General features: G+C 33.3%; 1 protein-coding gene across 1 annotated transcript in view; it reads right to left on the minus strand.

The window, feature by feature from the left end:
* Positions 1-12700: 12700 nt before the first annotated feature.
* NRIP1 (nuclear receptor interacting protein 1) overlaps positions 12701-27985 on the minus strand; it is a 139632-nt gene continuing 124347 nt past the window's right edge. The window contains exon 3 of the mRNA XM_051984748.1: positions 12701-16594. Coding sequence (XP_051840708.1) covers positions 12782-16267 — 3486 coding nt within the window. The 5' untranslated portion in view covers positions 16268-16594 and the 3' untranslated portion in view covers positions 12701-12781. The remainder of the gene's footprint in view (positions 16595-27985) is intronic.

The following is a 27985-nucleotide window of genomic DNA, read 5'->3' on the forward strand; positions in this document are numbered from 1 at the left end:
ATTCCTTTCTTCCCATTATCATTTCTATCAGTTCTCCCTCTATCTTTATTATTCAATAATCTCTCCTCATTTCAGATCTATATACTTCTAATCTTTCATCCGATTAAAATTCTAGTAGCTATTATTTATAGACCTTGGGGGTTACTCCCCTTCTTTGCTCAATGAGTTTAGTAGTTGGCTCACATTTTTTTTCTTTCTGCTCCAACTATTGCCCTTACAGAAGGGGATTTCAACAAATATAACTCCCCACTCAAATTCCCTAATGTCTTTAATCTACATTTCTCATGTATTTATTTCTCATGATTTATTTACTCCTCCATCCCACCTCAGTCCCATACAAAGATAGTAATAATCTTGATTTTCCCATCACCAACAAATGGATTACCTCCATATTAAAACATTCTAAAGTACTCTTCTCTGACCACAATCTATTGGCTTTGCACTTATGTTTCCTCTTTATTACCTTACTAAAATCTACTTTGTCTACACTGGGAACTCTAATCCCTTGACCTCTCAGGCCAGTTCCTCTTTTCCTCAACTTGATTTCTTGGTGAACTAGTTCAACTCCACACTAATTCCCTTAAGTCCCTGGAGCCCCTTATATTGCCAATTGCACTTAGTCTTGGATCATTCCCACTATCCCCTGCCTTTGCTTCTGCACACATGATTCTGAAATTGGAGGAGGGAAATGGAGAAAACCTACTCTCTCTGCTGAGACCTTTGCCTCATATTTTACTAAAATTTGAGTCCATTCACCATGAACTCCTTCTTCTTCATTCTTTCTAATCTTAGATTACTCAGATGTCTTCTGCCATTCTCTCCTCCATTTCTGTTTTGCAGAGATGATCCTAGTCCTCCCCAAAACAAACCCCTTTGCATGTACAGGAAATCCCATTCTATCCCCTCTCTTTCAATAGTTTGCTCCCTCTATCATACTCACTTTTGTTTATCTTCAGCATTTCACTACTAGTTACTTCTCTATTGTCTACATCTGCATCCATGTCTCTTCCTTCCTCAAAAAATGTTCACTTGATTCTTTAATTCCACTAATTATTGTCCTGTCTCTACTTCCCTTTGTGCTACACATCTTGAAAAACACATCTATAATACATGCCTTCATTTTTTCTCCTTTCATTCTCTTTTTATTGCCCCCTATAATCAGGCCAAGTTCTATCTAAATTCCTCTCCAAAATTATCACCGATCTCTTGATTGCCAAATTCAATGTCCTTTTCTCAATCTTCATTCCTTTAGAGCTCTGCAAGCTTTGGCACTGTCGACTATTCGCTTCTTCTTCTTAATATTCTCCTCTCTAATTACTAGGAGACTAGTTTCTCCTGATTCTATTTCTTTCTATCAGACTATTCTTTAGGTTCTCTTGCTGGATTCTCATCTATGACATGACCACTAAATATAGCTAACACATAGGGATCTGAACTGGGTCCTCTTCTCTTCTTCTATACATTTTCACTTGGTGATTTCCTCAGATCTTATGTATTTAAAATTATCTCTATACTGATGATTCTTAAATCTACCTATTTTGCCCTAAATTCTGTTAATTTCTAGTCTTGCATCTCTACTTTCTTCCAGAAATCTCAAATACATGTCCAAAACTGAACTCATTATTTTCTTCCCCAAACCCTCCCCACCTCCAAACTTCCCTAGGACTCTTGAGGGTACCACCATCTTCAGGTGATTTCCCAGGCTCAAAACCTAGGTGCTATTCTTGCCAGTTAGTCTCTCTAGGTAGATCTGCCTACAAGTTTCGGTCCATTCAATCCATCCTGTATTTAACCACTACAATGATTTTCCTAAAGTGTATATCCAACCACATCATCTACTCTACTCAGATTCTAGTAGCTCCTTCAGAATCAAAAATCCTCTGGTTGGTATTTAAAACCCTTCATAACCTATCTCTATACTACATTGCTTGTTTTCTCATGTTTTACTCATTGCCATATACTCTTCAATACATTGACACTGGCCTTCTTGGTGTTATAATAATAAGACATCCCATCTTTCAGCTCTTGGTATTACCTTCATCTCCCTACCCCTCCACCTCACCTGGAATGATCTCCTTCCTTGTACTTAGGCTTATTTCAACTCCCAAATAAAACCTCTAGTCACATTCCTGTCTTATAGTATCTTCTCTTTGCTAATCATTTCCTATTTTCTTGTATAAGATTTGTATATATTTATTTGTTGTCTCTATTAGATTGTGAGTTACTTGAGAGAATTTGTGTCTTTTTATCCTCCTCCACTGTGCTTAGTATAGTATCTGACACATAATAGGTACTTAATAAATGCTAATTGATTCACCAATTAACTGCTGGGTTTCCTCAGATTAGCAGTGTCTTGGAGTTGGAAAGTTAATACTTGATTTCATTTATATCCTTGGACTATATCAAAGTATGTGTGTGGGGGAACCCATTTAAAGACAAATTTCCTTTTACCCTGTACATTTTCAGGGAGAAATTACTACTCCGGAGAAAGAGAAATCAGACAATTATACAAATGTGTCCATTATAGTCATAATTCATTTATATTATCAAACTGGAACTTTTATTACTAGAAAAATACTTTTGTTTTGATTGACTACCATACTCAGTAAAACTCCCATGAGTATCCTATGATATTCTTTTCTTAATCCTCTATCTTAGTGTCATTTCAAACACTGATAAATTACCTTAATTCCTACTTTACTGAAAAACTGAATCCATTCATCATGAATTCTCTCATTTCCCTTATTTTACATTTCAAAACTTCACCTACTTTTTTCTTTATAACACCACAATACAATTTTTCTTCTTAAGGAATAACATCTCTAATTATGTCCTTGATACTATCCACTTATTTTATTGATTATTTGTGCTTTCCTTTTTAACTTCTCCTTACTAACTGCATCCTTAGCCAGTTCTGACAAATATGCTCAGACTTCTCCCAATCTTCACCTGCACTTGAGGCTACAATCTCTGTAAATTATCATACTTTATTTCCCCCTTTACTATCAAATACCTAGAACCACTTACACTCTCTGCCTCTGTTGTTTCAATCATTCTTTCACTGTTCCACCCCTTGCTATCAAGCTTCCAGCATTACCATTTGATTGAAATCAATTTTTTTAGTGTTATCAAAAATCTTGTTAAATTTATCCAGTGCTGTTTTCTCAGTCCATATCCTTGATTTTTTAATCACATTTTTACATTGCTGACAACTTCATTCTTGAATTCAATCCAATCCAGCAATCAATTATTTATCAAATGCCTACTACATACAAGTACCATATTAGGTTCTGAGGTTACAAAGGTAAAATGAAAAGTAGCCTCAAGTTTATATTCCATTGAGAGTTGAGGAGAGCAGGAGAGTAGAATATATACAGTTAAGTATATGCAGGATAATTTAAAGAACACTAATAATGAAGTATATCAGAAAAGTTTCTGTTAGGAAGTGGCATGCACTGAATTTTGAAGGAAACTAAGAACTGAAATTTATTAGATTTCTCTGAAACTTATTCATTTCTGTTATCAATTGCTTCTCTGTTGAATTCTCCCCACAACTGTCAAAATAATGTTACTAAAGTAGAAGTCCAAACAGATCCTTCTTGTGATCAACAATCTTCAGTGGATTCTCATTGTAAATAAGTAAAATACAACACCTTAAGTCTGGCATTTAAGGTGCTATACTATATTGCCATAACCTTTCAGTTTCATATCACACTTTCCACCTTCATTCCATTTATGTTCAAGCATGCCAAGCTATTTTTCAAACCTGGTATTTCCCACTTCTATGCACAAATTATCCCACCCCTCCTCAACTAAATCCAGAATGTACTGCTATTTCTTACCTATATCTCAGAATCCTTATTTCAATGCTCAGTTCAGGTGCCCCTCCTCCAAGAAGCCCTCCTAGTGAAAGCTTTCTCTCTCTTCAGTTTTTTAATAATTTTGTTTTTTCTTGCTTTTTAAAAAAATGTTTGATTTCTTTAGTTGCCTTCACATTCAATCTCCTTGGTAGAATAAAAAATTCTTAAGGACAAGGATTATTTTATTTTTGCATTGAAATCTTCAGCATCTAAAGTGCCTTACTAAAAGCAGGTATTTGATGTGAAGTGAATTAAATTTGCTAAATAGGAGAATTACGGGGCTCAAAGGACTAAGTGAGGAGAAATAAAAATTTCAGAATCAAGGGAAAGTATAGATGAACAAGATATTACTTTCAGGGAGGTGAAATTAAGTTTAAGATCTTTTAAGTGGGTAACTTCTGAATAATAAAAGTCTTTGCCCATCTTTACTACAGTAATGGATATATGGTCATCTGAATTAATGTAAAGAGTATGAGAAAGATCATCATCATGTTGATCAAAGTCTATGGGAATGATTTTGAATGGGGCTAAAAAATCACTAAACAAGGTGGGAGAAAGTCCTTAATATTTTTGGATGTTAACAAGCGTAATAATAGGATTATACAGTCAAATGTTATAAACTCTAAACATGAGTAGCAGAAATGATAATTAAAGAGCATTAAGTACCAAAAACCTTTCTCTTGATCCAAGGGCAATAAGAATAGCAGTCTCAATTTATGAAACTTTTGAGAGATCTGATATCTTTAAGAAATAGGCTTTGGATTCCAATTAAGTAAAAGACATCCTTGAACAAAAAGGGAAAGTTTTTTTTTTTTTTTTTTTTTTTAATTCTTTTCCCTAATAGAATGAGAATTCCTAATGGCAATAGAGGGAGAATAGGGATGAAAGACCAAGGCTAGAAACAAAATTTTATGGATAATTACATGTAACAGGCCATCACAACAGGAGAAAGTAAGAAAATAAGTAAGCACAATTTAGCTAAAAGGGTCTGTAGATCCTTTCACAAGCTCCAGATTAGACATTAGGTGAATGTTTGTTCAAAATATTTTTGGCCTAGCAGCACAAGTGAAGAAAATATAAACAGACCAACAAGATTATGGCATTTTTATTTATCTTCCAGAGGCTTTTTTCCCTGCAAAGTGAGGAACAGGGTAGATAGTTTAAGTTTGGTGCAACTTCAATGAAACAACCAAAAGAACAAAACGGCATTTTTAGGATATCTCTCTTAAACTACTTAGGGATAATAGCATTTTCATCCCAGAATTGCCACAAAGATCAAATGAGATAATATATGTGAAGTGCTTAGTGAAGAGGGTTGTGGTCCCTTTAAGAAACTACATTTGTGATTATTGCTTTCTGATTCCCAATCCCTCCTAGATGATGCATTATCAATTCAGGAAGCTAGGACCTTTGATTTACAAATCCTAGTCAAAAGCACCCCTTTGAATTCCAATAGGAGATCCAGGCTAGTCCCAGCCCCCACCAGATCTGAGCCAACTTGGGTTCTCACAGCCCCCATCAGATCTGAGGCAATTTGGGACTCCACCCACAGGCCCCTTAGCTAAATCTCTCATTATAAAAAGAGCCAAACTAAAATCCTCTCTTTGCACAAGTTCCAAATATGCCAGCACAATGCTTGGCACCCCAAGGAGCTTCTGCCCGCTAGAATACAGTTCTCAGTGCCATCTTTTCTTTATCCTCACCTATTTCCTTAACTAGACTTTAACCTTACTTCCAGTCCCCATAATAAACCTCTTATCAATCTAGGTTTTCGGGTCTGTAAGTTCCTTTACAGGGGACTCTTGTGCCACCAGAAGGCAGTTCCCCAAAATTCCCTACCTTTGCAGCAAATTCTGAAGGGTTGCGGGGAACTCTATTTGACTCCCTGAACCCCGAATCAGCCACTAGGCATCATTTAACTCCCTGACCACCAAAAACCCTAATTTCATTTGGGTGCCCCAAATCTAAACCTCATCACTTAGAATAGTGATTTAAGAAGTATTAATTGCTATTAAGTTATTCAGGATCTTAAAATTGGAGTTAGTTATGCATTTAATAGTATATGAAATATATATTGGATAAACTTAAGTTAAAACATATTTTCCACTCCATCCTAAAATGGGATTGAAATCTAAGTCTTTATTACTCCAAATCCACAACCCTATTCTCCATTGGAGCATTTTTCAAAGTGTGATCCAGGAATCCCTGGAGATCTATAAGGTCAAAACTATTTCCACAATAATACTAAGATGCTTAAATTTCTAATCATATCATATCAATCTAAAAAATTCACATAAAAGTTCTTTGGAAGGAAATTCTCAAGTAATTTTTTAAGAGTGTAAATGGATACTGAGACCAGTTTGAGAACTGTTTGTCTATAGCAATGAACACAAATAATTTTCAGGATCAAGAAAAAGCATGGATGAAGAGGATATTATTTTCAGAGAGGTGAAATTTAGTTTGTAATAAGAAATTGCTATCTGACAATGTTGGATGGGATATCAGAGATCCAGTCCATTCCCACAGCAGGAATACCTTCTGTAACATGCTCAATAAAAAGTCCTCCAGACTGTATAAAGATCCCCAATGATGGAGACCTCATTCCCACTAAAGTGTTACATAACTAGTAGCACTTTGCAAACCTTTTAAGTACCATACAAAAATTAATAGTTATTACCTACTGGCAGCCCATTCAATTTATTTAGTTATCTCAGTTTTTTGTGACCTAATTTGGGGGTTTCTTGGCCAAAAAAAAAAAAAAAAAAAAAAAATACCAGAGTGCTTTACCATTTCCTTCTCTAAATCACTTTACAAAAGAGGAAACTGAAGCAAAAAAGTTCAAGTGATCTGCTAGGGTCATAAAGCTAGTATCTTGAGGTCAGATTGTAAGTGACAAAGTTGAGTTTTACTGATTCCAGGCCCATTATTTAATGTTTGGATCCAAATGGTTAGCATTGTGTCCTTTGGTTAAGATATAATCTATTCTCTTCTACTCGTTTGGCCTTCTGAAGCAAAGCAAAATAAATCTCATCACTATTATTACAAGTTTCCCATATGTATTTGAAGACAGTGATCATGTCCCCTACATCATCTCTTCTCCAAATGAAAAATCTCCAGTTCCTTTTGTATTTTTCCTCAAACCAATTCAAGTTTCTCAATAATGCTCTCCAAATATGGCACAATAGAATACATTGTGATGTTTTAGATGACTTCTTGATTAAGGTAGAATATAGTGGAACTTCTCTTAATAAAGACTAGTTTAAAAACAAAAGAAATAATCATGATACTAGGGAAGAACAAAATGATGTTGAAACAAAAGATCTTCAAGTTTAATAATGTTCCCATATTACAAGAGAAAACAAACACCCCCCAAAAAAAATTGGCTGATGAATTTCTTATGCATACACATTTTGTTATAAAATTTTTTTGTCCTTGTACAAAGTTTCAATTCTTAGAATTTCATTTTGGGGAACTATTAATTACTCCTCAGGTGACTACTCTATAGATTCAACCTATTATTTCTTACCTATCCTCTTCTGAATCTTTTGCAATCTGTTCTTCAAAATCTAAGGTGTGTAATATTCTATTTTCAGCTTTTTCTCTGTCACAAATTACAAAAATCATTTGTTTTGGAGATTCAAAAGCTTAAAAAATACATTTAACAGAGTAGGTGCTCATCTAAATATCTGGTTGGATATTCACAAAATTAAGTAATTTGGCATATCAAGATATCAAGGTATCATGATAGGTTACATACAATATGAAAACCACTAAAAAATCCATTTTGGACACAGAGATTTTTAGTTGAAATATTGAAAATGAATTCAGTAATAGGGACAGTCAATCCAAAAATCCCTGAATAGAAGTCACATGAGAATCACACAATTTTCATTTTTTTTCCTTTCTCATGATTTCCTCCTTTTGTTCAGAGTCTTCTTTTACATGTCTAGTGTGGAAATGTTTAACATGACTATACGTGTATAATTTAAAGAAGACTGCTTGCTGTCTTGCGGAAGAGAGAAAAATTTGAAGCTTAAAATCTTACTAAGGTGAATGTTAAAAACTATCTTTTTATTTGAGGAAAAAATAATATTAAGTTTAAAAAGTCACATGAAAAATTACATTTAGCTTGTTACAATTATTAATTGATCTATGCCTGCTAACAGAAGATGTATTAGAAAGTGCATAATACTAATAGTTTGTATGTACTTAGGTAAAAATTTTTGCCTAAAAATGTCAGGCTAGCTCGTGACTACAAGGAAAAGTTGGCTGAGTACTGGATATTTATGAAATAAACAGACTCAATTATACCTATAGGAAATTGTGGGACTTTATGGCAGGTAGGCCATAAGTTCAACAAAAATCTTTATTTGTAAAAAAATATTTATTGTAAAATTAAACTGGTAAAGCTACTTTACTGATGTCAATGAGAGCTGCAGTGCCTTTCCACAAATGGTCTTAATTAGGGGAAACTATATCTAAAATTAATTTCTAAAAATGTTTATGTATATAACTTTGCATAATATAACTTCCTACTGAAATATTTTTATGATTAATTTGTTTCCTTTTGATATCTGACCACAACAGCATTTATGCTCTCCTATATTGCCAGCCCTTTAGATTGTGATTCCTTTCTACTATAACTATTTTAGTGATCCATTGCTGAAAAGATGATCTTAATATTTATTGCTTAAAAAACATGAATCACTGAAAAATAGCCAAAAACAAAAATGAAAACTGTCTTCAAACATAACTCTTAAGAATAGGTACAGAATAAAGAGAAGTAACATACATACAAATACTTGCATTTCAATTGCTAGAGTGGTGTTATATATGATATCAAAATTTAGGCTATAATGAATTGAAATTTTGAAATTTCTTAATTGCATTCTTACAAGTTGTGCTAACTTAATAAATATTAGTTTTACTACCTTTTTTTTTTTCCTTGAAGGGCACAAATAGTCCTTGAAGATTTGTTATTTTCATGTTCAAGGATTTTCACTCACATACTCTATTATTGTAAAGTACAAGAACTAGATAACAATAAAAATAAAAGTAATTCCAAACAAGACAATGCATTTTTCTCATTTATTCAAATCCACTGCAGGAAGTAAACACCAAAAGATTTAAAAATAAAAACAAAAAACAAACAAACAACAACAACAAAAAAACTTCACACTGCAGTATGCACAGTTTCATGACGCTACATGAAAAAATTAAATTTCTAATAAAAAATGACAAGTTATATTGAGCACATCATAACAAAATTGGTTGTGTAAACCTCATAATTTATATCATGAATGGTAATACAATATTCCATTATTTTCTAATATTGGAATATTCCTAATTTTTTTTTGTTTTCAATGGAATTAAAACTTGATGACCTTAGTTGTGTAGGTTCTTTAAGTTGAAAAAAATCATTAACTTGATTCTTTTAGACACCTGAATTTAAAACACGTTCTTTCACAAAACTAAAATACCAAAAAAAAAAAAAAAAAAAAAGTTATGTCCTGAAATGGAATACTGTTGTTTTTTGATGAACATTTGATTTAAGACATTTTGTCATATGCACAGGGTCCCCCATGCATGTTTCATGCAGCAGGTAATCACAACTTTAAATAAAAAGTTTATTTTATACATTCTTCCCAGACTTGCAACCGTATACATACATGCAAAAAAATTTAAACCTATCTGATCATATTTACACTTATACATTACCTATACAGAACTTAAAGAGATTAAAAGGCTTTTCCTCTGAATTAGAACAATACAAAATATGTATTTTTCATTAAGGAAATCACTATTTACATCACCTTTTAAAAACCAATTTTAACAACATGTAACAAGTCAATATATGTACATACACTCTCTCTGTGGTGTGTATATGTATGTGTGTGTATATATATATATATATACACACACGCACACATATATACACATATGTGAAAAAGTTTACTCTGTTAGATGCTGCAGAAAATAAATTTGTAAAGCTACCTTACTGATGTCAATGAGAGCTGTAGTACTCTTCCACAAATGAGTCTTAATTAGGGGAAACTGTATATCTAAAATTAATTTCTAAAAATGTCTATGTATATAACCTTGCATAAACAATGTGAAAAGTACCGATGAATTTTTCTTCTTTAAAATATCAAGTGGGAACTTCCTGTAGTGAATTAGTGTTACATTTTTTGAAGTCATATTATACACTGCATATTAATATATTTTTATTTGTTACCAAAAATAATAAACAATTCTGGTTTCCTATTGTTTTTCAAGGATTAAACTTCCCTCCCCAGAAGAATCATTTTGTTTGAGGGATTTTTATTTAACTCATATTTTAAGTTTCTAGCCCTTTTGAAATAGTCACCTCAAAACATACCTCCTTTAGTATTCCCTGTTAACTAGCAATTGTATGCACTGTCCTTACATCTTATCTAAGTTGATACAACAGTAAACAATATATGCTGTTAGAAATGCGGTGTATAGGAAGAAATTCTGGAAGTGTATGTCTGATGAGAAAGAGGCCTATTTGTGGACTGTGAGAGCTCTAGTGCCCTTTCATTGACATCATTTAAAGGGACAGCTAAATTGTTAATAATGAAAAAAGTCACCATTTTAACTTTAAAAATCTTTAAAAATTATTTAAAAGCATATATTATAGATAATAGATGACCACAGAGTAAATATGAGATGGAGTATAACACATTCTCCATGCATATATTCACTGACCATTAGAACAATTCTCATTTCACAATAAGAAAAGTGCATGCCTCCATGTCACCCTGATATAGCCCATTATTTACTCTAGGTTATCTATTATTCTATAGATTCCATAACTATTTACAAATCATTTTGAGAAAAATAATTACTTAAGACTTTAGACAGACGTTCAATAAGTAGAGTAAATCCCCTTTTCTTATATTTATTATACTGAATCTTTCATATAAAAATTATCAAACTACTTTAGTAACACCCTAAATTAGAATTCTTCTAATTAATGGTTAATTGCACCACAAGTTTCTGTCCTTACAGGGCCAGTTACTAAAATGGCTCATACTTAAAATCAAAACAAAATACCTAAGTTTGGGGTAGAATATGGTAACTGAAACCTGGGTTGTAAAAAGGGAGCTTATAATTGTTAGTTGTTTTAAAAGATGCAAACTTCCTGAACTCTATAGCTCAATAAAATATTAAGCTTCATGAAAATAAAATTAAGATCTACTTTTCAATCAGAACTAATGGTTGCATTTCTTGATGTTTGTTAGCTATCCCAGTGTGCTTCCTATCATTTAGACTAAATCTGCTGTTATTTTTTGGGGGGGGGTTTCGATAAAATGTTAGCAATTTTCTTGTGTGACTGCTTCTCATGGAAGTTACGTATATATTCAGTAAAAGTGGAGGCAGTGTGGTACAGTGGAAAGAGTGCTGGCTCTGGAATCAGAGGACCTGGTTTCAAATCCTGCCTCTGATGCTTACTATCTGAGACCCCCCCGCCTCCCCCAGGCAAGTCATTTAACTTCTCCAGGCCTCAGTTTCCTTGTCTATAAAATGAGGAAGTTGGACTAGGTGGTCTTTGAGGGGCTTCCCACTTCTAAATTCATCACTGTGTTATCCTTAAATTGTGCAAGCCATATTTTAACCAAAGTACCTCAGTTTGGGGTTGCAGTAGATCCATTCTCACTCTATGGTCACATAAGCAGACATAGCTAATTGAGACAAACAGTGGGTTTTCCTGAGACAGTAACCAAATAGTATGGTTATAAGCCCTCCTACCTCAACTTATTATTATAAAAAAGTTTTGAACCTAGATTTCCAAAGATGTTAAGGATACTGTGTGAACCTTAAGGCACCCTTAAGGTGTTGATATCCAGGTAAAATTTGTTTTAGGAAGTAATACTGGCTTCAATAATCTTGTTCTATATTCTTAGGAGAATCATGACAATCAAAGGAAATGTTATAATTATGATTTGCAAACAAGGCAAGTTGAAATGTGAAAATGACAGAAATTTAAGCATTTTGATCTTGTTACAAAATATCATTTCTGAGAAATTCCAAACATTAAGCATATTATAAGCAATGTTTCAGAGTTCTCAATTTTTTAAAAGCAAAGAATGCAATTGGATGTAAAGGAAATAAAAAATTTAAAGATTCTTTCTTTAAAAAGAGCTATCAGTTCCTCCCCTTCCTATAACTCATATTGATTAAATAGTACTCAAGATTTAAAAGAAAATATATAATGAAGGAAATATGATAATGCTACAGGGGAGGACGGGAAGTTGGGGAGAAATGAATTAAAAGTATTGAACAAAAAACCTGTAAAATTTAAAACAAAATTTTTTTGAGTAACTGAAAACTTTCAACAGATCTCTCAAGTTTCTTTTTTGGATTGAGTAATAAGTAAGCAGGCACTATGTTTTTCCATTGAACAATTACTGTTTTAAAAGTAAGTCTTTAAAAAACACGTGTGTGTGTGTGTGTGTGTGTGTGTGTGTGTGTGTGTGTGTGTGTGTGTAAAATGCTAGCTCTGTTATGCTTCCCCAAAGTGAGATTCAGTACCATAGTACACAAATTGGAAGAAAATGAATTACTGTTATCACGGATTCAGATTTACATTTTAATTTATGTGTATTTAAATTACTGGTAGTTGAAAAAAAAATTTTCATTCACAAACTACTCACAGGTGCTGTCAGATGCATAAAGAAGTGTTATACAACCAACTGTTTGTTCAATAGTTTTCCTGTGATAGCTAATGTAAAGCAAAAGGGAGTTATGCCTATTTTAACCATCACCAGTAACCAATAATTTTCCAAATGAAGAAAAATAAATTCAATTAGAACATGCTATTTTCAACTCATGCTCTTATTTATAAAGTATTCAAGTTCATATTAATTTTACAAAGATTCAAATCTTGATGGCAGATTTTATTCAGATTCTTTTTTTATGGTTAGTACTTTTTCCAGGAGTCCATAAACTTCTCCATTTGTATTATGTGGGTGGGAAGCTACATTCCCCATATGGCTATTGTAAGGGCTTCTTAAATTAAAGAAAGAAACTTTAGTTTCTGCAGCAGGAAGCAACTCTTCCTTGACTGTGACCTGTGAAGCATTTTTTGCAAATGACTCATTCCAAATGTCCTTGTCATGTGCTTCTTGGTTGCTAACAGAATTACCTCCTTTCTGTAGCATGTAATACAGAATTGGGTTGGTTTTAGTCAGTCTTGGTGAGTCTTTTTCACATTCATTTTTATCCATACCTGTAATAACCCACTTAATGGGACCCTTTTCACTGGGAATGGGACACACACTTAACTGCCCAGATTCTTGTCTAGATACTGCATTACCCAAGTGCTCAGGAGAGCACTGGAAGGGAGAACTGGCAGGGCTCCTTACTGCTACAGGATATGAAAATGTCCCATTATCTATACAATTATTGAGTTGACTAGAATGATTCATAACTCCATTTAAAGAAGAAATGTTAAATTCAGATTTGCTATTGATTACATTATTTTTGTTTCCTTTCTTCTTAACATCTGTTAAAGTGTTATTCCTATGCTGTGACAAATCTCTCACACAATTTTCTGAGAGAAGCAGCTGTTTCAACACATTAAAGCCTTTACCATCTCTAGACCAACTCCTATTTTCATGTTCATTATTTGAACCATGACATGCTGGATATTTAAATTCAAGATCATTTCTATTACATTTCATTTCTTGTTTGTTAAGCAAAGGCCCATACAATTCTGTAGAAGGATTATGATTATTTGCACCATCAGAAACATGACTTTTCATCTTTTTTTTAAATGGACTTTCTGAAGGTTCAATATGAAGTTTCCTCTTCTTAGGAACAGTATAAAGACTCTTTGATTCTAAAAGAGTCAGTTCACTATTCCTGTGACTTCTGTCCAGGTCATCTGTAGAGTAAACCTCCTGATTCTGTCTCAATAATCGACTTAACAAGCCATTCTTAGAAAAAGAAAAGTCCTGAGGTGAAAGAGGCTCTGATTTGAAGTCCTCAGATGCTGGTGAAGCAGCTGCACTTCTCTGCAGATTAGGAACCACACCTAAGAATTTGTTACTTATTGCATCTTGGCTTTGATGGACATTCAAATTATGGAAGATATGTGAATCATCACAAGGTTCAGATTTTATTTTTACAGTTAATATTTGCTCATTTAAAGCTTTATCTGCATGGTCTTGGGAACTTTCATCTCTTAAAGAAATTCTTTCCTTCTTTTCACTTTTACTTTTGTTGGGATTTCCTAGTAGTAACTGAAGAACTGTCCGTCGTTCAAGCAAATTTTCTATTTCAGAACCAGAGAGCCCAGGTTCAGAAACTGCTGACTGATTATTGAATGTTTTATTATTTTCTTCAAGTATATTTGGCTTATTTGAGAGTAGAGGACTACTTAGTCTATCAATCAAACCTACAGGTTTATCTATGTTTACATTTAACAGATGTTTGCTTGTTTTTTGATCTTCAATTGATACAGAAGACTGCATTCCACACTGAGCCAAATTCTGTAACAGCTTGCTGGCACTGAAAGTTGTAGAATTTTGTGCACTGTCATTTTGGTTGGGCTTATTAGTTCCTTGCAATTCTTTATTTTTGGTAAGATCTATCAAGTGTTTAGATGCTGGATTCATCAGTCTTTTGGGTTGAACATTACCAACATACTGGGGTGAACCGTGTTTGACTAGAGACTGTTGAGAAAGGTTTATAGGTGAATCTGCTTTTACAGATGTAAGCAAAGGTGGAGTGCTCACTGGAGTAGCTTGATTTACGTTGGGGCTTTCTAATACAGGAGTTCGCTTACTACTTTGTGCACTGAATTTTGTCACATTACTATGTGATCCCTGAGAACCAGTTGTTTTTTCTAGGTTTTCTTCATTCTTATGTCCAAGTAACAGCTGAAGAAGTGTTACTTTTTGGTGAGGATTCAATTTAGAATTTTTGGAGGTGTCTCTATCTTCTTTGACATTGAGACCTGGAACTTTTGGATCCCAAGTATTTAGCAAGGATTGAGTAAGATTATCTAGAGAGGCAGGCTGGCTGGACTCGGGTTTTTCAATTCGATGTTTGAAAGATAAATCTATGGGGACACAGTTAGAGTGAGAACTTTCATCACCACTACTGTCATCTTCTGTAAAACTAGGGTTATTGTCTGAATATTCATCAATAGTTGTGGGTGTACTACTATCCTCAAAAATGCTAACTCTCTCCTTCTGATCATGTCCACTAGTTGGTTTAGTTATATTCTGGCTTTTAAGAAGATGTAAAAGCAAACTATTATTGGCAGCTGGTTTTAAATTGTTTCTCTCCAATGTGCTCTTATATTCTGCATTTCTGGGAGGAGATGGAAGGATTCCCATTGGACTTTGAAAAGCTGTAACGTTTTTGTCAGCTACTTGCTTATTTGATGATGATCTTGCTTGACCATTAAGATGGCTTGACAATCCTTTTGACAATGGAAAATGGGCAAGATCCTTCTGGCCACTTTCTTGTAGTCTAGCCATAGCAGCAAGCCTTTCACTTGCCACCTGATTTGCATTCTGTGCTTTTAAAGCATGTTCCCGAGAATACTGCTGTAAATGCGCTTCACTGGAAAGAAGTAATGCTAACTGGCTACAAGCAACGCTAGGCTTAGGTGAAGTAGCAGGACTAGACCTTTTTTCTACCATGCTTGCAACGGCCTGGAGTCTTGCAGCACATGACAAGGGTTCATTAATTACCTTTGCTCCACTCTGTCCAGTGTGAGGTAATTCTATAAATCCATCTTTGATTAGATTTTTAGTTACATCAGATACATTATCAGGTTTTTGATCTTTACTTTTGCTTTTCTTCAAAAGAGTTTTTAAGTGACTTGATGCAACACCATAGCACCTTAAATCTTTCTCCACTTTTAAAGAATCATGGCTAAGGGAATACCCTTGCTCCTTGAGGCTCTGCCTAATCTGTTGTGACAGAGCAACACTTTGCAGCCTAGAGCTGAAGGATTGAAGCAAAGAGGCAAGTAATGTGCTATCCTGTTTGCCTTTAGGCACATTTTCAACCATGCCAGCTAGCAAAGCTTCCTGTTTTACATTTAAATCGACAATTGAATCAGACAACCTCCTCCTCTTTGCTGCATTCCAGTCCTCAGAAGACTGTAATAATCTTGCTTTTTTGAGATGTAGCATGCCAGATCCCTGATAAGTATTTGTGTTGAGACTCGGACCATTATTTTGACAGGTGGGAAATATATTTCCAGAAATCTTGAAGTTTTGATCCTCTCCACTGTGCCCAGTAGACTTTTTGTCAACTACAGTAGCTGACCTTGCTGCTGCCTGATGCATTAGTAATCCCTCTAGGTAAGTTAAAACAATAGGATCCTGGTGCATATCAGAGCCAAGCTCTTCTCCATGAGTCATGTTCAATAAAAGTATTCAACAAGGACTTGGTTTCTATTTATGTCAAAGATTGTTTTTAGAGTGAATAAGATATAACTTTAGAAAGGGAATATTAGTCTATTGTCTTGTATAGCAATCAGACATTGATCAACTGTTACATTCTGACCAGAAATTCTTCTAATAAAAAGGAATCAGGAAAACTTGAAGAAAACCCAGTCTATGAAGATGATAAAATTTTAACTAAGGGAAGGCAGGTGAATTCTTTAATAAACAGGTTCACAGTAGCAAGAAGCTGAAATCTTCATTCAGTAAGTAGATACTGTTCCCTCATCACACGTCTCAGGATTCCTATGATAATAAAATAAAAGAAGTTAGGTAAAATTAAGTAAAGATCTGGGATAAATTAAGTCAAAATATTTTCACTCCCTCCCCCAAAGCTTTACATGTCAACATGTAAACTGAATTCAATTCATTAACAACTTATATTCAAATATATTTCTATTAAGTCTAGGCACTTCTGATGGATAATCCAAATGTTGATCTATCCTGTGAAAATATTATACGTATTAATAGTAGATAAGCAGAATAGAATATGATGGCAATGATATTTATTCTAAAATGTTAACCTACTTTTGTAAATTGTAGCTTAAAGATTTTGAATTTAATGCTAAGATTAAAGCCTGCAAAATAAGCTTACTGAAGGCTACTGAGGCTGAAGATGGACAGAAATCAGTAAAAGAACAAATATAACTCTTGAAGGAACAAAGAGTATTCCTTTTCAAAATTTATATCCCCAAAGCTTTTAGACTCAAAATGTAAAAAGCCAATGTTAAAATTAAATATTTGTACATTTAAAAAATTAAAGAATCAAAAGAAAGAAAATTTTTAAAGCTGTTTTTTGGACTCACACAAAAATAGAGTAGATGGCCCGAATCATTAATAATTTAATGCTGCTTTAAATTTTTTTAATCTATAACCAACTTTAAATTATTTAATGATCAATAATTCATTTTAACAAATTATCCAAATCATTTATAACTTCTCTTATTTCTTTGCAGGTAGGCAAATAAAGTTAAACTAAATATTTTGATAAGTCATCTGAAAAAAGGTTTTATCTGTTAAAATTTCAATTACTCATGTTATTCCTGAGTCTTCCAATATACTAGTTAATTATGTATTATGTATAAAGGTGTTTGTCTCTTCAATGAAAAAATATACTTTAATACTTCAAGAACAAAGATTCAGGGGAGAAAAGGAGGATGTGGAAACATTTCAAAGACCCTTTCTTAGTAAATTATTTTTAAGAATTGATATGGCTGAGAAATTCAGCCCTTTCAGGCTAATATGATGATGAATTCATCTCTGAACTTTGATAGTCCGCTTGCCATGCCTTTGAGAATCTAGGATCACCTCTAGGTCACAATAAAGAATAAAGATATGTAAAAAGTTTAAAATAAATTTTTATAAAGCTAATTACAAAAAGTTTTACCACAGAATTCTTTATATGAGTACCTCTCTATTGCATTAAAGTATATTTTTCATAAATTTACAGTTTGACATATAGGGTATGTAAAAAAAGAGATGAAAATAAATTCTAACAATGAGAAAATATAACAAAATTCATACAAGTATTTTCAAGAATATACTTAAGGCTTATGCCTTAAGTGCATTCTATCAAAGATTTAATTGTGTGATGGTTGTAAACAATTTTTAAATTAATTTTAAAAAAATATGTATTAGGAAAAGATATTAAAAACAATGGTAATATAATAGGATTTAAATAAATGAAAATAACAGCTTTTCTTAACAATAATAAAATTCAGGAGGAAATCATAAAAAGTCATTAGAAATAAAAATGCATAAAATATCATAGAGTCAACCTATAAGGCATATTCAAAACATCTAAGTATTACTACCAACACTATTTAAGATGATATATTAAGAAAAATAAATAATTGGATATAGTATTCACAACTAAACCTAAAGTTTAGGTTACCTAAACTGATTTACAGACTTAGAAGCTAGAATTTCAAAGTAAATAATTTTTAAAATTAGGAATGAAGGGAGAAATAGCATGTGTAACTCTCAAACTATATTATAAAATAGTAATCATTAAAATTTTGTTACTAGCTAAAAAATACAAAATTGAAACAATGAAACAGACTGAATAAGCAAGAATCTGAAAAAAAAGAAATCAAATTCAGTAACTTAATGTTCACAATATACCTCAAAACAAAGTCCTTGAAAAAGAATTCTTTATGTGACAAAAACTGCTGAGAAAGCTAGAAAACAATTTAGAACTACATGTCACACCATATACCACAATAAACTCAAAATGGAATCATGACTGGAATATTAAATGTCACATTTGTAATAAAAAATAGAAAATGAGATCAAGTAGTTTTCATAGCTTGAGCCTATGGAACAGAATAACAAAGATATGGGTAATAAGAAACATAGTATATAATTGTGGAGATGATGAAAAAAAGGCAGGCACATAAATAAACTGATCAAACCATTAAAAAAAAAAAACAACTTGGAATTATATTTTAAAGATGTCTAAACTTAATTTTAAACTGGAGCTCATACTGTCAAATAAAAAACCCAATGAAGACAGAGAAAAAGGTAAAAAAATTTACCTAAAAATACATATTTCTATACATATAAATACATACATATATACGTATGTACATTGTAATGTGCCGCAGAAATAATGAATAAAAAAAACTTCAGAGAAGTTTGAAAAGGCTAAAAGGAACTGATGTAGAATCATAAAGAGAATCAGAAAAGGAATATCTATAACAATGGAAATAGAAATAAGGAACAAAACTAAAATTCTAAACAGTTACAATGATCAAGTTTGTTTCTGGAAAAAAAAGTGAGGGAAAAATGCATCACAATTCCTTCTTTATGAGTACAGATCATAACAAATAGTCATATTCAATTGAAGTACAGTTAATTTTGTGAAATGTGGTTTTCTTCTTTAACAAAAATTAAAGGAAGAACTTGCTGATGATGAAAGGAGAGGAAGGTGCAAAAATGAAGCAGATCAAAAAAACAATAGTGAGGGTGAGGATAAAGTAAAAAAGATTGAAAAGATATGAAGGAGCCAAATTATAAAAAGATTTGAATACCTGAGGATTTTGTATTTGATTCTTTAGGTAATAGTGATTCACTGGAGTTTACTTGGAAGTTGTAGCAGGGGACATGATCAGAACTGTATTTTAGGAGGAGCAATCAATCAATATTTACTAAGTATCTACTGTATGTCAGGAAATATACTAATAATCACTAATAATTGGGATACAAAAAGAAGCTTCAAGGAACTCAATCTAAAGATAAAGAATAAAGAAAGGACATACAAACCAATATATACAAGCAAGTTATATACAGATAGGTAGGAAATAATTAACAAAGGAAAGGTACTGAAATTATTAATAGGAGATTGGAGATGCCCTTCTGTAAAAAATAAGGTTTTACTTGGGATTTTAAGAAAGCCAGGAAGGTCAGTAGTTAGGACAAAGAAGGGAGAGTATTCCAGACCAGGTATGGTGGGCAGACAGAGAAAATGCCTAAAATCAAGAGATGCAACAGCCATGAGACCAGTGTCACTGAAAAGAAGAGTAAATATTGGTGAATAAGATGTAAAAAATTTGGAAAGATGGCCAGATAGTAGAGAGAGTGTCATGGAGAACAGGATAATTGACACCATGAAAGGCTATAAGAGGCCAAGAAGAATGAGGATTGAGAAAATTGTCAATTGGCAACTCTGAAATGTTAGTATCATTAAACTGAATGAAGAGGCCAGAAGCTGGAATATAAAATTAAAAAGAAAAATGGGGAAATTAATTTATTGCTGGTTAAATTGTGAATTGATTAATCCATTTTGGAGAGTAATCTGAACTGTGCTCAAAGAGTTATTAAACTGTCTCTATCCTTTGATCTAGCAATAGGAATGTGCATCAACTGGCAAATGGCTGAATGAGATGTAACTTATGATCATGATGGAGTGCTAATGCGCTATAAGAAATATTAAGCTTGATGACATTTTAGAAAAAATATGTATAGACTTTCATGAAATAATGAAAAGCAAAATGAGCAGAACCAAGGGAATGTCACATATAATAATAGCAATATTATTTTAAGAATAACTTATAAATACTCAAATTAACTACAAAAGACATATGAAAGAAGATGCTATCTTGCATTCAGACAAAGAAATGATAAATAGAAGCATATATAAAATGATTTCACATATATATATATATACACACACATATTTGTGTTTGATAGCCATCTCTAAAGTATGGAAGGGAGAAAATAAGGAAAGGAAAAGAATTATTTTTTATATATTCAAAAGGAATACCAAATTGTACACAAGATTTTCAGTTACATGTGAAATCATCTTTTATTTTAATATGTTAGGGAAATGCTTATTTTGTTCCATACATTAGAAATAAATAAAATCTAGAGGAGAAAAAAAAAGATTGTGAGGAAAGAAATAAAGACAGGAGTCACATATGTGTATCATATAATTATTAAGAAAAATCCTTTTTGCTATAATAATGTGTCAAGTATATCTTATATAATTTCAAGAAAATTTTAATAAGTATTAAGTCACCAGGTACCTAGGTGGCACAGTGGATAGAGCACCAGGCCTGCAGTCTGGAAAATTTGAGTTCAATTCTGGTCTCAGATGCTTTGTAGCTTTGTGACCCTAGGCAAGTTATTTAACTGCCTCAGTTCCTCATGTGTAATATGAAACAGAGAAGGAAATGAATATGAAACAGAGAAGGAAATGACAAATTGCATGAATATCTTTGCCAAGAAAACATCATAGAGTCAGACATGATTGAAAGGACTTAAATGAAATTTAAAAATTAAGTGAACACCTTATCCCCCCCTCCACAACCTTCTCTAACAAGGTGAACTTATTAATGTGATTTATGAAAGATTTTTGTACCATTTTCTGGGGATCATATAAAAGAAATTCTAAAGGCAGCATTATATTATATTAAGATTATGATGGAAAAGTAGTCCCTGATGACAATATATCTCTGTACTAAGATAAAAGGATGTTAAAAAGATGTTTCAATTTTGAGTTCCTCTTGCTAAAACAATACTGAACAATTTCCAAATGTGACTTTCACAAATGTGAGTGTTCCAATCACTTTATTCTACTCTTCATAATTTCAACATCTACTCCCAACCATACCGTAGGGATAAGAAATAATCTTTCTCACTAATACAACATAGCAATAGAGAAGAAAAAGAGAGATAAACAGGAAAGAAAATAAGAGAGAAAATAAAGGTATATGAAGTGAGAGAGATAGCCACAACAAATTCATCTATAATAATTCCCCTGCTAATATTCCTAGAAGAAATCATGAGCCTAGAGTAGCTTAAATGCATAATATAAAGCCATGAAATCATGTCCTCTCATTATGCAATAATACTCAAGAAGCCTATTATGTACATCTGGTAATGTCAGTGCCAGGGCCTTTGCTTTTCTATTTATCAGTTAGTCTGCTGGGACGTATGAGGATGAGAGTTAAAAGAGTGAGACAGCAAGAATAAACAAATGAGAGGGAGAATGGACACAAGAGAGTAAGAGAAACCAAAGGATAAGATTGTTGCCCTTCCCTTCTTTTAAGTTCAGCTTCCACAAAATCAATTGAACACATATGGAACAGTTCTGGATGAAGTATATAGTTTCTGTAAGGCAGACTCCTGCTTCCGTGAAGCTTACAGTACCAGGAGTAGTGCCTGAGGGGGATGACTCCTAACCAGATAAATGTAACGAAATAATGCATTCGTATGTCAATTAGAAAGATATGTCAATATATCAACTTTCCAGGCTTTTTTTGAGACAAAGTTCTGAATATGAGCAGTTTATTAGTAAGGATAGTAGTTACCAATAAATGAGGAGAATGGCCTCTCTCAATGATCAAAGAACTCAAGTTAGGAAAAATAGGACATTTTATGGAAATGGATTCAATCCATAAGAAATGGGAGTTTTATATTGATGAAGCTGACTTTTAGTCTAGTCTACTAGTTCAGTCTACACTAGTCTTTTAATGTAGTCTATCTTAGACTACAGTCTAGTTTGATAAGATTTAACTTAAAAAAAAAAAAAAAAACAGGTGATGGATGAAGTTACAAAGGATGAGGGTACAAGTCTCAATGTAAGAGTAGCATTTTAAGAAACAAAAGCAGAATCTTGTCCAAATGACCTGAGGTTACCTAAATGAACTTGCAAAAGCAAGGAATTTTAAGCACATACAGCAAAGGAGAATACTAAACCAATGTCAGTTTAAGTCTTAATAAAATTTTCAATTTTATAATTCCTCCCTATGATTCCCCAGTGAATCACATATCTGGATTAAGATTACAAATCAAAGTATAGCCAGTTCTCCTAGACTTTTCCCTTCCCTCTTTGAGCTCTGTGTGACCCTCCATATCTTTGCAGTCCTGAAGCCAGAGCAGGTTCAGTACAGGAAACGGAGCAGCACCCAGATAAAGGGTTATACCAGCATAATAATTACAGACTTACCCAGTACAAAGTAATTACATTAATCTTAACAACAACAACAACAATAAAAATGGCAATAGTTAACATTTTTATAATGTCAGATGCTATTTTAAACACTTCACAATCATGTGATTCTAACATTCCTGGCAAATGAGTGCCATTATTACTATCCCTTTACAGATTAGGAAACTGAAGAAAAAAAAAAAAAAAAAAAAAAAACCCAGAGGTGAAGCAGCTAACTTAAGATCACATAGATAATATATTTCTGAGAGCAGAATTTTTAGAATAATGCAGAATGGAAAATATGATTTGCATTAATTTCCGATTTGCTACAATTACCTTAATAGGAAAATGTACCTTACTGTGAACAAGGCCACATTATAATTTAGTTTCACAACAAATTATGACCAAATCAAATCTGGATTTATAACCACTAATAATATCATTTAAAATCTCCATCTTCCCTAGGGTCCATGTTTTCAGTTGGCTGGGGTTTGAATTTTTATGGTGGCACTATTTTCTTTTTCTTTAAAATTAAGCAAAGAATCAAATCATTCCTTTTGTTTCCTTAACCTAATCTGGTTACATAATCACATACCTAAAGAAGTTGTTAGATACAACAACAATAAGGTTTAAGGGGACAGGACAGTTAGGCTAGGAAAAGCTACTTGCTTTAAAAAAATAAATAAATAAAAGAAGCCCTTTAGCAAAACTAGGTACACCAAATGGAAGAAAACAAGATCTTCTTTACCAGTTAGTTAACTAACATTTTTTTAGGCTCTTACTAAGTGCCTTATCAACTGGGATAAAAAAGGGGGTGAGGTAGAGATGGGAATGAGAGTGTACCTAACCACAAGTCCTAGGAGTTCGTTTTTTGTAATCTTAAATTGGGTGAAGGAAGGTACTAAAGAAGACACTGAGTACTTTTCAAAGAGGCATCTCTAAAAATTTAATAAGCCCTTTGCAAACCTTTTTCCAATTCTAAATCTTTTCTTTTAATTTTAATTGCAACTTGCAAGATTCCACTTTTTTTTTTAAGCATCTATTCATTCTTATCAGCACTTATTTAAACTTTGTATGAGTGTGTGTGTGTGTGTGTGTGTGTGTGTGTGTGTATGCAGACAGAGAGATCTTTGAAGTGTTTGTTTTAATCTTGCAGTTACAATAAAGACCTTCAACAATGTTCCTTAATTTTTTTATATTCTTGAACCCATCACTTTGACTTTCTTCTACTAGCTGAATTCTTTTAGTCCTCACTCTCTTCATTCTATCAGATTACTACTTCTTACTTTTAATGATCTTCCAAATTAGGGGGCTTTTGTTTTATAGCTGTGTGACCACATGCTTATAGGCAAGCAATGTCAGCTGCAATTCCAATTTGAGATCATAAATATTTGTAAAAGTTCTTTGTTCTACAGAGGGCCCACTCTTTAAAACTTAATTTTATAAGGTGGCACTTTTCTACCCTTTTGTTTAGGGTGCGAAAGCTACAGGGAAAAAAAGTTAAATTGTTGTACATAAAACAAGTACAGTAAGGGAGAAACAGCTTTTAATTCATATTAAAATATTGATAACAAAAATAAGCCTAAGAACAAAGTTGTCTACATTGTTTTCCCCATCCCTTACTTCTCATTAAAATTCAAAAGTTTCTGTCTCCTATGTGGAGAGAGAAGAGGGACTAAAAGGTCAGTCACTTCTGATGGGCATCCTTGTACATGGCTGCTTTTTGGAAGGAAAAGATGCCAGCAGTGAGTGCCTCATTTCAAATTCTCTGTCAGTAGAAGAATGGGTAAGAGTTAGCGAAGGCAAGACATGAGAAAAAAGATAAGCACCAGCAGCACAATTTAATACCATACTGTCTTGTCATACCCAGTTCAAATAGAAGTTTCCTCTGATGCCAAGAGGTACTTCATTTTTTGTGGGGGGTGGGGGGGAGTGGGAGTTGATTCCTATGTGTATACTGCCATGGGATCCCTTTTTCCCTCAAAGGGATTTTCCCAAAATTTTAAAATTCAATTAGTTATTTCTGCCAAGATGTTTTAGTATTTGTAAACCATGTTGCAGATTTTTGTCACCAGTATTAAACTACAAAGGATTACTGTCATAGAACTAAGATCCCCCCACTTTTTAAAAATCAATCTCCTATCTGATTTTAAGGTGATTGGAATCAGAAGGGATAGGGATAGAGGGAGTGAGACAGAGACAAAAAGCTAGTATTCAGTGTTTCTTTTTATCTATGCCTATCTCAGGAATTTCAAGCCTGGTCGGGAGGGGGGGAGGGGAAGGGAGAAGGGGGAGAGAAAAGGGAAAAAGAAGGGAAGAGAGAATGCGAGCATAATAATCTCAGTTTCTTCTGCAGGAAAGTTTTGAACTCTACCTTCTTTCATTTGGCTAAAAAGGTTACAGAAAGTTGGCAAAAAGAAAGTAAATATGATAAGATAGAGATGTACCTGCAGGCAAGGGATTCCTTCTTATAAATACCCACAATTTCATAAAAGTCTGCAAAAGTTCTTCATTGTATTCAGGCCACAGAAAAAGCAAGCTAGTTTAATTTACCAGGACACACAAAAACATAGATAACATTTGCCTGCAGACTTGCTGGCTAATTTTAAATTAGATAGACAAGACAGGCGAACAGTACATGCTTCCATCTCTAGCCTGTAGTAATATGCTGGACTGTTAGGATTCTAGAGCAGGTCTTACAAAGGCCAATTAGGAAGCCTCCCTGAGCCAACCAGATCAGGATTGGTATATCTGCTCTCACATATATTAGCAGTACTTTCTCATGAAGAGAACAGAGTCTCTTTAAAGTTAGTTACATCTCCCCAGGCAGAATTGTGTATCCCCTAAAGACTGACTGAAACTAAGTAATAACAGCTCCAGGTTCCTCATCACATCTAGGAGTAACTTTCTTCCAGAGGGAAAGATCAGAGGGACTCTAAAAGCTGATGATGTCTAATAAAGACTAGAGCTCCTATAGCATGGATAATAAAAGTCAGTGTTTCTTCCAGAAGAAGTATCCAGTTCCTTTAGGAAGAAAGTTAAAGTAAAGAAGCAGAAAAAGAAGACAGCAAAGTGAAGCAAAAGCAAAGTGAAGCAAAAGCGAAGTAGCTGAAGAAGGAGAAGATAAAATATGATAGTGTGAAATGGATCCTTAAAAACTTTGCAGGTCAGACTTTTTCCCAGCTTCCCAGCAAAAACAATAATTAATTTGATATGAGTAAGAATCTTCAATTGTTGATATCAATCTCTCCAAAATACCATAATCAAAAGTTTCAAATTGGAGTAAAAATATTTTGCAGATTGAATCCCTCAGAGTTTTAAACCAGATTTTACAAAATGTGATGGCACATTTCTTTGACATTCTTGATTTAACTGGAGTTTTCCTTGTTTCAAGGATGATGTGAATCTTTTTTTTAAAGGGGTTTCTTTCGGAATGGTAGCTTTGGATTTTAGAGTTTTCTACAATTTGTTTCTTTGAAGCTGGATAAATTTCAAAGTGCAAACTGTTAGAGATAACAATTTGCACTAGCAAATTTGCTATAGCCTGATCTGCCCAGACCACAGAAAAGAGAAAAATTTCTCACGCACAGTCAGTTTGATTTTAACAAAATGTGATGAACTTTCAGAAATCTTTTCTACTTATAGAGCAGTGGTTCTCAAAGTATGGTCTAGAGAATCCTGGGGATCTCTGAAACCCTTTTAGAGGGTTTACAAATTCAAAAATAGTTTTTATTTCCAATATGGTAAATGTCTATAAATATAACTCAGATAAACAAAAACACTTTGGAGAGACTCTCAATAATTTTTAATAGGATAAAGATACTGAAAACAAAAGTTTGAGAACTACTGTTATAAAGTAATGTTTTACAGCAGAAATTCTCCAATTTGTATGAGCTACTGTTCTACCTGGAGAATGTTACCTGCATGTAGGAAAGATGGTTCTGATACCTCTACTTTAAGAATTATTGCTCTATCTGCAAAAAGAATTCTCTAACAGCAGGAAGGCTTGTTCTGTGATAGAGATTTGTTTAAGATTGAGATACAGTATTACAAGATGGGCAAACAATACTCCAGATTATATAAACAAACAATTCTAATGTCAAAATGCTTATGCAAACTGCATAAAACTCACACATGAAAATCCCAACATAGACAAAAACTGCCTGTTGGCAAAGTCCTCCTCTTCCCTATCTCCCATTTATGTGAGAACTAAGTCCATGCTGAGAAGAGTGTTTTTAAGCATTTCCTCTTCTAGACTCCCAGTCTAGACAACTTTCTAAAAAACAAATAAATAAATCACACATACACACAAACACACACACACAGTATTAAGGGGGGGGGGTCCCTTTTCAAGGTCTAATCGGGAGATCTGAATAATCAGAAATGACAAATCTGATACACACATTCTCATATCCCATTCTGAGCAGTAGCTTCCATTGATATCCAACTAGATAGCCTACCAATTTTCTGTAGAAAACTTTCTACAGCTTTCTTATAGAGGAAATCTTAGAATTCTACCATCTTTCTTATAGAAAAAGCCCACAGTTCCCAGGTCTGACTAAGATGGGTTTATGTTGGCTCAAAAGAATTAGATCAGAACGAAGGAGTCCAGCCCCAGGGGTGGCTCTCCACAAAGAAGTCTTTTGGTAAAATCAAGTGTACTGCAATAAAAATTCTGAGAGATAAAGTTTGAGCATAATCAATTTTAATAAATCTGTTTTGTTGTTTGTCCCTCATTCTCGAAAAATAAAATGCAAGTGAATTGGATTGCACAGTTGTCCCTGTGCAAAGTCACCAACTTTACTTTCTCCTCCATAATTATCTGAATCTAATGGCAATATATAGATCAGAATAACTGGATATGGCTGTCAGTAAAGCTAGCATTTACCAATAAATTAAGGCTCTCTCTCAATAACCAAGGACCTCAAGTTAGGGATTATAAGATCTTTTGTTGTTTTTTTGTCCATTTTAGGGTGATTATTTACTCATGTGTGAATTGGATTTAAATGAGTCAGAGTTTCACAAAGTCATCAACCTCACTCTCTCCTCCAGTCACCATGGCATGACAAAAGATAACTTAAGATGATCCAGGATCTATTAGATGATCTTGGTGTCTTTGATACATGACCATGCTCTACGTACTTCACAATCCTGCTTCAGTTGCATACATGACTATTGAAACAAACTGTTCTCATCCACCCTTT

This window comes from Antechinus flavipes, chromosome 3, assembly GCF_016432865.1.
Source record: "Antechinus flavipes isolate AdamAnt ecotype Samford, QLD, Australia chromosome 3, AdamAnt_v2, whole genome shotgun sequence".
Lineage (NCBI taxonomy): Eukaryota > Metazoa > Chordata > Mammalia > Dasyuromorphia > Dasyuridae > Antechinus > Antechinus flavipes.